General features: G+C 44.6%; 4 protein-coding genes across 5 annotated transcripts in view; 2 read left to right on the top strand and 2 right to left on the bottom strand.

The window, feature by feature from the left end:
• The window catches only part of LOC131890202 (uncharacterized), a 5,482-nt gene extending 4,895 nt beyond the window's left edge, over window positions 1–587 (top strand). The window contains exon 4 of the mRNA XM_059239512.1: window positions 98–587. Coding sequence (XP_059095495.1) covers window positions 98–587 — 490 coding nt within the window. The remainder of the gene's footprint in view (window positions 1–97) is intronic.
• Window positions 588–763: 176 nt separating this feature from the next.
• Window positions 764–2,341, bottom strand: LOC131882931 (cysteine sulfinic acid decarboxylase-like). The gene has a single exon (XM_059230225.1). The coding sequence runs from the start codon at window positions 2,277–2,279 to the stop codon at window positions 786–788; it is 1,494 nt and encodes a 497-aa protein (XP_059086208.1). The 5' UTR covers window positions 2,280–2,341; the 3' UTR covers window positions 764–785.
• A 1,156-nt stretch (window positions 2,342–3,497) lies between these two features.
• On the top strand, window positions 3,498–5,247 carry LOC131877242 (cysteine sulfinic acid decarboxylase-like). The gene has a single exon (XM_059222862.1). The coding sequence runs from the start codon at window positions 3,619–3,621 to the stop codon at window positions 5,185–5,187; it is 1,569 nt and encodes a 522-aa protein (XP_059078845.1). The 5' UTR covers window positions 3,498–3,618; the 3' UTR covers window positions 5,188–5,247.
• A 334-nt stretch (window positions 5,248–5,581) lies between these two features.
• LOC131877248 (ras-related protein Rab-11B-like) lies at window positions 5,582–8,885 on the bottom strand. 2 transcript variants are annotated; one of them, XM_059222882.1, is made up of 6 exons: window positions 8,601–8,885; window positions 8,134–8,255; window positions 7,953–8,026; window positions 7,224–7,498; window positions 6,508–6,936; window positions 6,112–6,251 (listed from the first exon to the last, which is right to left on the bottom strand). In XM_059222882.1, exons 1-5 carry the CDS (start codon window positions 8,638–8,640, stop codon window positions 6,800–6,802), a joined length of 648 nt encoding a protein of 215 aa, XP_059078865.1. In that variant the 5' UTR covers window positions 8,641–8,885; the 3' UTR covers window positions 6,112–6,251; window positions 6,508–6,799. The 2 variants fall into 2 exon arrangements, with proteins under 2 accessions (XP_059078857.1, XP_059078865.1); XM_059222874.1 differs by lacking the exon at window positions 6,508–6,936 and having other exon boundaries at window positions 5,582–6,251; window positions 8,601–8,868.
• Window positions 8,886–10,985: the final 2,100 nt, after the last annotated feature.

The raw sequence follows: 10,985 nt of genomic DNA, 5'->3' as shown, positions 1-10,985 counted from the left end.
AATTTGACTTCCCTACAGGACCTAATGACGAGGAAACCCTATACAAAGAGTCTAAATCTGAACCTGAGGAAACAAAACCGTCAAGAACACCCTACAGACCTAGCCCAGAAACCCCAAAGAGCACGGGAGCATCTCAAGATGTCAGTTATCCACGTGGAAGGACTACTCAAGCCCCAGATTTGCCTAGTTATCCGGCCGTGCCTGACCAGTACTCGACTTTCAATCCATCGCCGACGGATGAAAATCAATCCAACCCAAAAGAAGAGGAACCGACACGAACATACAAACAAGCTAACCCGAGAGTGGGTGAAAACTTCTCTGATGACGACTTCATGCCTTCAGAAATAAGGGCCACTCCCTCTAGAAGACCTCGCCGTCCCCTGAGGCCAAGCAGAAGATCAGACACGCCCAAAGAAGAAGATGAAAAGGAGTCGGATAGAGAAGACATGGAATCGGACGGAGAAGATGCGAAAGAGTTGAAATCCATCGGTTTTGGGCCCAGTACCTTCCACTTCGGAATGGAGACTCCAGACATTTGGGAAATGTTCAATAGCGAATGGGGTCAAAAGGTCAAGAGCGACAACTGATTTGTCATTGACCTTAATTCCCACATCGCTAGTGTCATACGAACTATTTTTGTATCTTTAAACTGTATTGTTTTGTTTCCATCCTTTTATTGACATGCCTTGATTTTCCGTAATCAATACAAACAGAATTGTTTATAATAAATAACTAGAGTAAACAATGTACGAGCGTTCACAACTAGGAAAGCAACATAATATTTCTTATAACAACCTTCCACACATATCCAACTCCTTGATGGCATACTCCATGTCTTGTGGTGTTGGCGGTGGAACACAGTGGACCACCATTCGAAAGAAATTACTCTTATTCTTGTGTTTGAGCGGCTGATAGCCGATCATCATGCTTCCTTTCTTGATTAGGGCTTCTTTCAATTTGGGTGGAATCTGAGCCACTTCCTCTTTCCATTCCGAAGTTTCCGGACATCCTCTCAATCGCTCCGGAATGTACTCAAAACAAACATTGGTACAGCTATAGCCAAAGTCAAAGACGGGTCGAAAACCCGGCGTTTTCTCCACGAGGGTCATGAAATACTTGGCCTGGGCAAAGGCATTATCCACGAGTCCTTCAAAATAGGCCTCTCCACGGGCTTTCATCATGAGCCAGAGCTTGAAGCCATCCACCTTCCGCCCACATTGAACGGACTTGTCTCCAGTGTCGTAGTTCACGTCGTAGAACTTGTCTTGCTGAAAGAGGTACGTGGCTGAAGCTGAGTTGGCTTGATGCAGAAGCCCGGGATGGCGAACGATGAAAGCCGAACACTGCAGGGGAGCACCGATCATTTTATGGGGATTCCAGGCAATGGAATCAGCAAATTGGCAGCCTTCAATCAATCGCTTATGGATCGAAGAAAGGACAACAGCTCCTCCCCAACACGCATCCACGTGCATCCAAAGACCATGCCTCTTGCAGATTTGAGAGATTCTCGTTAGATCATCAAACGCTCCCATTACGGTCGATCCCGCTGTGGCATTGACAAAAAAGGGAACGTTTCCTTCTGCTTGAGCATGCTCAATGGCCTGTTCCAGCAACTCGGGAATCATCTTCCCGGCCTCGTCTGTCTTGATCTTAATCACGTTCTCCGTCCCAATACCAAGCCAATTGGCTCCTTTACTAATTGAGTAGTGGCTTTCATCGGAAGTGAATATAACCAATGACTGTCCGCCACGAATTAGGCCCTTGGTCTTGATCTCGGGAAAAGCCTTGTGACGGGCCAGAATCATTCCGTACATATTTGAGATACTTCCGCCTGGGCAAAATATACCGTCTCCTTGTGTCCATCCAAACTTCCGGCGAATATATTCGAGGATGGCTCTCTCGGCTAAGATAAAGACGGGCGCCACTTCAAAAGTGTAGTTGTTGGTGTTGAGGGCGTCGCTTAACCAACTTCCGGCCAATCCAAATTCGTCCACTCCATGATACAACTGATTGTAGAACTTGGGAGTACAAGTCTTGACACTGTACTTGGCTGCCTTGATGCAGATCTTCTCCAACTCATCGGAACTTGTGGGCTTCTTACTGATCTGCAAATCGAATTCCTGCTCGAGTTCCCGGGGATGCCGGAATTCGACCACTTTTTCATTGGTCGGAAACTCGCCTGCGATCAGGTTCTGGTCCTCCACAATCCTCAAGACACGGCTCAAGAAGCTTTGGTCGAGGCTGTCGCTTTGGGGTTGTTGCGTTTCCGAAGTCGGCATGATGAATGAGTTGAGTCGACTCGCTCCAGTTCCATTTTTATAGGTCTCCTCCCTCTCGTTACTTGAACGTTATGGTATATTATGTAGAAACAGTACGGGATAGATGGGGCCATAATAGAAATCGTCCGCACATGAGGCTAATCAAGAACGATTCCCTACAGTTTTCACACATGGGACTGGGTCGCATTGTAAACAATGACCGATCGTCCAAATGGACACCAACAATTTAGGCGAGTCTGGGCTTCGATGCCGACTTCTCAACGCATCCGGGGCACACGTGAAAGAGAGCTCCCATTGCAATTTCTCAAAGATGTCTAGAGCACGTTGCACAAACGAATTTCACAAAATCTAAAACAGCGCTCACTATGAGCCACAACTAATGGACCAAAAGTCTATATTTTTGCCGTCTTCAAGGAAACTCTCTCCGTTGGGAGTTCCTGGAATTGATGCTGTAGTAAGCCTTGAGGCGATTTAAAAAAACTGAAGGCTTCGGCGCCACTTGTGCGTTTTATACTGGTCAAGACAGGGTAACATAAATTCCACCGGACCATCAACGCATTGCAATGAAGGGTAAACACTGGCATTGGTATAATAAATGTTAAGAAATTTACGCAAAAATTCTGACAAAAAAATATGAGGGTAAATAATTCATTTTCGTCAGAAAACATACACAGAAAGCTTGTATTTAACCTCACTCTAAAAAAGTTAAACTATACGCTAAATTCGAATAACATTACATGGAGCTACTAACTACAGCAATTTGATTGACATCGCAAGGGGCTAACAATTATGAACCAATACACTGTATGTACTTTCATATGTTTCTTATGAAAGTCGTACTCTCCAATGCAGACAAAAACTGTTCTAAAACATGCTGTACTCTCGTGATATGTCATAAAAAGACCGTACGTTGGAAAAGGCTGCAACGCCAAAAATTGGATTATGAGACCATGCATGCATCAAGTACGATCTCACTGATTTTCGTTGACTCCCATCAGAATAGTATGTGACATATCACTTCGAATTCTGCAAGCACCCGTCAAGATCATAAAAATCCAGCCTCACAAACAAGACTATAGAGCTCAACTTTTGGCCTCAATTAAAACATGGAAAGAAACCGGAACTCTTATATCAAGGAACATTTCAAATGATTTAGCATACGATTTGATATTGGGCGTCCTATTTGTCCATAGCATCAAAGATCATCGAGTATGAGCGGGAGAATCGCGAGGTTCCATGCAGTAACAACAAGCAAAATATTTGGTGACGTAACAAAGTGGATTTACTCGCAGGCACTCGAAGCAACATGTTCTAAGACTATGAACGTGGCAAAACTGGAATGAAAATAACCATGAACTCCATTTGCTCATTCAGATTACTGGTAAGACGGACCCCAATTCCTTCCACCCAATCTTTAACCACAATGTCAGCCTTTCAAGAATACAGCTCTCGTGATCCCGAGAACTTTCTTCAGAAAGTGAAGGATTTGGTGTCGGAAAAGAAATTGCTGTCGGAGAGGTTTGACAAGGGTAAAAAAGTGGTGGAGTTTGCTCATCCGGACCAACTTGAACTGAAACTTGGCCTCGATATCCAACCAAATAGTGCCACCACTCTGGAGTTGGAGGACATATGTCAAAAAGTGGTAAAATATAGTGTCAAAACGGGTGCCCCGACATTTTACAACCAACTCTACCACGCCGTAGATACCTATGGATTGGCTGGAAGTTGGCTTAGCGATGCTCTTAACACCAATAATCACACATTCGAAGTTGCTCCGGTGTTCATCGTGACTGAGAGGAGTGTCATCCAATACATCATGAATAAATTCGGATTCAAAACTGGCGACGGAATCTTTTCTCCCGGGGGAAGTATTTCCAACATGTACGGAATGGTTCTCGCCCGACATAAGCGGTTTCCGGATATCAAACAGAGAGGCCTTCTTGGATCAGAGAAGCCCCTAGTAGTGTACACCTCCGAGGAGAGCCATTACTCCGTGGTCAAGGGCGCCAATTGGCTTGGATTGGGCACGGACAATGTGATCAAAGTCAAAACCGATGATCGGGGGAGGCTTGTTCCGGCCGAATTGGAGCGAGCCGTTGAGCAGTCGAAATGCGAGGGTAAAATTCCTTTCTTCTTGAACGCCACTGCCGGCTCTACGGTGATGGGGGCGTATGACGATCTTGAAGCATTATCTGTTATATGTCAAAAGCACGAAATCTGGTTGCACGTCGACGCCTGTTGGGGCGGCAGTGCCATTCTATCCAAAAGGCATCGCCATCTGCTCAAAGGATCCGATCAAGCCGATTCCATTGCTTGGAATCCGCATAAGATGCTCGGAGCGCCTCTACAATGCTCCCCATTTATTGTGCGACATCCCGGTTTATTGCACGAAGCCAATTGTGCGGCAGCCACCTATTTGTTTCAACAAGATAAGTTCTACGACGTTAGCTACGACACCGGAGACAAATCCGTCCAGTGCGGAAGAAAGGTGGACGCATTCAAGCTTTGGTTCATGCTAAAGGCACGCGGCGAGAACTATTTTGAGACTTTGATTGATAACACCTTCGAGCAAGCATCCTACTTGCACAAATTAGTGGAATCGACGCCTGGATTCCGACCAGCGTTTACCTTCGGATTCAATTGCACCAATGTGTGCTTCGAGTATTTACCCTTGAGATTCCGGGATCAAGCAGAAACTTCCGAGTGGAAAGATGAGCTGTCCAAGATTCCGCCCAAGATCAAAGAGACCATGATAAAGGAGGGATCGCTAATGATTGGCTATCAACCGCTACCGTTCAAGAATAAGAAGAACTTCTTTCGCATGGTTCTCCACTGCGTTCCACCTCCAACTAAGGAGGACATGGAACATATTGTCCAGGAAATCGATCGTTGTGGTCGAAATTTGTAGTGTATTCCTGCATATCGAAACCTTTGTGTTTACGTAGATGATTTAAAGTTTATTTCTCAACTTGCAGCGATTATTCTTGTCAAATTCGGCATAAAATATCACAAAATCATGTTCATAACCAGAAAGGAGCCAATATCGCCATCATAAGAAGAGTTCAATTCATTTATTTCTAGAGGGCCGAAAGTATTGTTTGCAACGAACAGATGTGCCTTGAGGTGGGAGGGAAGAGGGGTGTCACACTCATATAAATATTGAAATCCTCCCTAGAGACCTTGCGAATGGCTTTGAAAGTATTGCTTTTGCATTTGAGTAGTACACCAACTGAAGAGGAAAATGAAGACGAAGATTTTGGGGGGGCTGTTCGAAGGCAACAGAGCAACCGAGACGCGCTTGATCATTTATGAAAATATTCTATTTATTTGCATGTAAAATCTGACGACTCATCAACAACAGAACAATCAGCTGTGCTCTTGCCAAAAGGCTTGCCAAAGGAGCTCGGGCGTGATAGGAAAAAAAAAATCAAAGATGGATGCACAAACATGACCGAAAGGTAAAATACAGAACCAAATTGAAAAGTGGGCTTTTGAATTAGCGGTCAACGGATGATGGTTTGGGGGAGGCGAAGGTCAATCATGAGTTCAGAGCTACATGGTAGATAGAAGTTAGATACAACGCACGGAGAAAGACGGCGTCAAATAAGAAAGTTAAAAGTAACTGGCATGAATTATGATGGCTCCGAAGACGAGATGAACATGGGCTTACAGAATCAGTTTGGCTTTCAAACCTGGAAAGCTTCTGGTTGTGTTGGGAGTTTTCATTCACACAATAGCAAATACGAAAGCGAGCCAAACGTTTTCAATTTATCCTCAAGGGAGTATATTAATCATGTGTGTTGGGAGTAGGTGAAAAGATGTGCTGATTCCAGTTTCATTTGCAACATTGTTTACCTCCCGGATGATCTGGCACAGTGCTCTTAAGATCAATGGGTTGGCCATTGGGACCAGGCTTATCACCACCACTTCCTCCTTCGGGCAACACTTTTTGGGAAACGATTCGATAAATTTCTGCAAGGAAGGAGATAACACGTGATGACACCAGGTGACAAGAGGTTATGAAAGAGCGAGGAAAAAAACCCCAGTGATGCAAGCAGTAATATCTATGTGTAGATGAACTTGCACGCCAAGAAGAACAATAGATCAGGATGGGATAGGAAAGGAAAAAAAACGAATTTGTAAAAACACTACGAAAAAATTCGCTTGAACAAACCCAAGATACCATAGAAAAGGTTAATCCCACCGATGCAATCTACTAGAACAATACCTTGTGAAAACCTAGTATTAGACCAGACTCTGTGGGTGTTGCGGTGTCGGAACCTCATCTTAGCCGAGATGAAGGATGCTGACGATCATCAATCTGGTGCGTGGCACAGTTTGCAAGACGATGATTGTTAGGAGAAGAAGAAGAAGAAGAAGAAGAAGAAGTAGTAGAAGAAGAACAGGAATGGGTTGTTGTCAAACGCAGAATTAATGTGAGAGCATGATGAACTAGTGACTGGGGGGGACGATGCTCCTCTCGATGTCGATGAAGTTGCAAATGTTGTGGCTGATTATTATTAGGAATTACAACATTGTTTCCGCACACCCTCTGTGTTAACTGTGGGTTTCACCGTGATGGTTTCGGTGGGTCGAATGCACTGATCCTCGTCTTTGGGATCCCGGAGTTGCCTTTGACTCACAATGCGGTAGATTTCTGCATGACGACAACGGCGAGTGTTAGTAAAGATAGATAAGAAAGAGGTACAAGGACACAACACAAGAATTAAGTTTAATTTGGGAAGGGATAAATAACGCCACCAAATGAGCTTATGTTAATGAACGACTTCAATTATGACACATTAAGTGTACAAAAAGTAGCCATGAACGGCCAGGACTTTGGCTCTTTTCTACAAGGGCTCTTCCAACACCCAAAGGCAAACAATGGAAAGATCAAACAAGGAGGGAGGACATTCTCTTGTAGTTCGAAAAATGACATCTTACCTGTGAGAATGTTATGGAAGGCAGTCTCAACATTGGTGGAGTCGAGGGCTGAGGTCTCGATGAAGGACAGGTTGTTCTGTTCTGCGAAAGCCTTGGCCTCGTCCGTGGGCACAGCTCGCAAATGACGCAAATCCGACTTGTTCCCCACCAACATGATCACAATATTGGCGTCAGCATGATCTCGGAGCTCTCGCAACCATCGCTCCACATTCTCGTAGGTCAGATGTTTGGCAATGTCGTACACCAGGAGAGCTCCCACAGCACCTCGATAATATCTGCACGGGATGAAGAAAGTACAAATACATGTATGCCACATAAAAGCTCGGACTTCGATACGACAACGTTTACTTGGTCAATATTCTTGACCTAGACATAGATTATGTATATATAGCGGCTAGGAATGTCTCCATGATCACATTGGAGAGGCCGGAGGCACGAAAGTGGGTCTAATGCCTTAGAACTGTCAAAATTAACTAAGTCATTAAAAATGCTGGCCTTGAGACACGATCGGTATAATTCATAGGCTTCAAGCTATCTTTTTCGATAATTATGAGCGATGCATGCAAGCATGACTCGCTTTGAAAACGTGGCTCAAGACCTTCAAGCGCAGGCTTTAATGCAAACTTGCCCCAAAGCTGCTCGAGTTGTAAAATTCTTAATCTGAAGGTGTCAAATTCGAGCAAGTAATTTTCACAGGGAAAGAGAAGGAAGCAAACGAACGACACTCACGCTGAAGTGATGGCTCGATAGCGTTCTTGGCCGGCCGTATCCCATATCTGAGCCTTTATCGTTTTGCCATCCACCTATGAAACAAAGAGAGTCAAGATCCAATCCAATCCACGTCCAACACGGCCAGTCACGTGGACTTTGATTCCGTTGGATGGAGACTTGAAATTTAAATCAGGCTCACCTGGATACTTCTGGTAGCGAATTCGACCCCAATGGTGGACTTGGACTCCAGATTGAACTCATTGCGTGTGAATCGCGACAAAAGGTTACTCTTTCCCACACCCGAGTCTCCAATCAACACCACTGAAAGTCATCACATACACATATAAATGAAAAATTAAAACTGAGGTCAACCCGGGTTCAGGGGTCTTGGTCATGAGTCATGACCATGAGCCGTCATGATGTCTTCATGAGGAATAGCTCAATCCGCCCACCCCCAGCCCCAAATTCCAGGCCATCAAGTCAAGGTCAATTCGGGTCAAGGACTAGTTTACGTCCTGTCACCCTCGGATATCGATCCAGACCCTGGCCCTTGATGCCAACCACAACAGGGTCCATAGGAGGGTTGAGAGGTGGCGGACCCACGGAGAGGGAGACGGAGAGGGAACCTGAATGACCCTGGATTCCGTGTCGGTCGTGCCTACCTACCTTTGAACAAGTAGTCGTACTCGTCGTCTCTCGTGGCCATGATGTCGGCGGGCAATCACAGGTCGTCGGGATTAGGGCGGGTCTCGCGCACAACAATGGGGTGATGGGCGGGATTGGGTAGGGATTGGCTAGGATTTTCGCACCCCGATTGATTCACTCACTCACTCAACGCCAGTCACTTCACTGAATTCGCGGACTGCTGCTTCGTCTCACCCGTCGCTAGTAGTAGCACACTAGTCGTCAGTACTCCTACTACTCCTACTTCCACTACTAGTCTACTCGCTATCACTCTGGCTTCTTGTTCTTCTACGACATATAGGCAGCTGGCAGGCTCTTGGCTTGAACCTGCCCGCACTCGTAGGAAGTCGTGCTCAATGGCCTGCGAGGAGACAGGGGACAGGAGGGGCGGAGGGAAACTGCCCAGGCTCTCAGAGGCAGGCCCCAATGCTCAAGTGGCTTGACAGGACGGGCATGAATTCAAGCTGACTGAGTCACGTACGTCCAGCTAAGGCTGGTCGAGGCCGGTGGGTGGGATGAACCATTTTGATGGCGCGGTCCGACCCAGATGGCCTTCGACAACTTCGGGCCAACAGGGGGTCGAAAGTTGAGATCAGTAGCGGCACAAAAGTGAGAAAGGGAAGAGGGACGCAGAGGAAATTGAACTGTCCAAATGGGCAGGGCTTTAGTGGATTGATTGTAAATTACATTCGTTCAGGAACTAAAAAAACTGAAGTAATGCTCTTTCGAATTATTGATGACTTCAATCAAAAAGAGCTTACTCATCTGGCATAGAGCTATAGAGAAGTGAAATGCTTTGGAAATTCAGAGTAGGGCGCCCTCTGATACTACCATGATGAAATAAGAGTCACCACACTTCTTACTGATGACAAAAAATGTTGGCACCACATATTTTCTTCGTATTTTTTGCATATCTTTTTCACTTGCAATCTAATATCATCTTTAGCAAATGAATCATGGACTTTAATGGTTTAAAATGAGTGTTCAAACGTAGTCCTAAGATGGCTAGCAACTTTGTCAAGGAACATTTGCAAGTACTGGATGTGCTAAAATCATGGTAGTTCTTGCCACGATTGTGGCTCAGCCTGGCTAGCTCACACAGCTGAAATCTGATCCGGTACTTTACCCGGCTGTATTGACTTGTCATACTTCGGATTGCTCAAGAATTTCGTAGTCTGTTGATTAACACCTCACGATACCTCTATTTTCATGTCTTTTTCATGGTTCGTACATTCGGCGTTTCAACCACATAAGAGTTTCATATAAACCCTATGGTTCAATTTTAAGTAAAATTGTCAAGAAAAATTCTGCCTTGTTCATCCCATTTTGAAATTTTTGCCGCTGGCCGTAATTAATTAATGGAATCACTTAAGTCTTCAAAGCCATTCCCTATTGATTGCTAACATAGACAATAACCCACTACGTAAATGTTTTTTCTTCTGACATTTTCGCCCTCCTGATATAGAAGATCTGCCGGCTGCTATTATTCAAGTCTTGTAAATCGCCGGATTCCTCCAATAAAACAGTACTGCCATTAAGACACTAGCTTTGTGTCTATTCTCTCATGTACCTCCAAGAACCCTTTCTTTTCCTTTTACAAACAAGAAGAAAGTTCGACAACCTATTTCATTTGCTCATTTACTTGAACAATGATGATCTTTGTTGATTGGATGCTTCAACAGTAACACATAGAGAACAGAAAAGGCAGCAAAAAATGTTACGGAATACATCTAATCTTGGCAGCCCTAGTGCAATCGGTGTGATCCGTGACAGGCACGACCGGCACGACCCTTGAGCAAGGAATCAAAGCGAGGCTGAAATGGCTTGAAACGCCCATCACAAGTCAGTGACAGGGCACAACAAATCCAACGTATGATGTAAAAGTTCGCCTTACGTGTAATGTTATGACTTCAATGATAATAATATGGGAATTTTTCTAACTATCCATATAAAGATACATTTTGTCGATTTTTTCGACTTTCTTTTTGTCCCTGGAATTTGAATGAGACAAGTCACTCCAGCCCTGTTCCACAGCCCTGTTCCACGTATTTTGATTCGGAAAAGCCTCAAAGTGACGACTTTGTTTTTTCATACATCACTGCGTGTACCTATTCAGGTCAACTTTTAAAAGTTTCATTTCATTCTCCACAAAACTCAAAAAAGGCATGCATCTTCAAATGAATGAAAGCCTCAATCTTCTTTCAGTTACCGTCAAAGCACTCTTCTTCATATATGAATGAGAATCGTCAAGATATCATCTCTAGCATAGCTAAACACCAACATGAAAATGAGCAGTTCACAAAAGTATAGCATTTTGGGCCGTGAAAACTAATCTGACACGGCTTCAACATTTTTTCCCACAAATAT

This window comes from Tigriopus californicus, chromosome 1 (assembly GCF_007210705.1).
Source record: "Tigriopus californicus strain San Diego chromosome 1, Tcal_SD_v2.1, whole genome shotgun sequence".
Lineage (NCBI taxonomy): Eukaryota > Metazoa > Arthropoda > Copepoda > Harpacticoida > Harpacticidae > Tigriopus > Tigriopus californicus.
The sequence above is the reverse complement of the archived record's forward strand: the minus strand, read 5'-3'. Positions and strand labels throughout refer to the sequence as shown.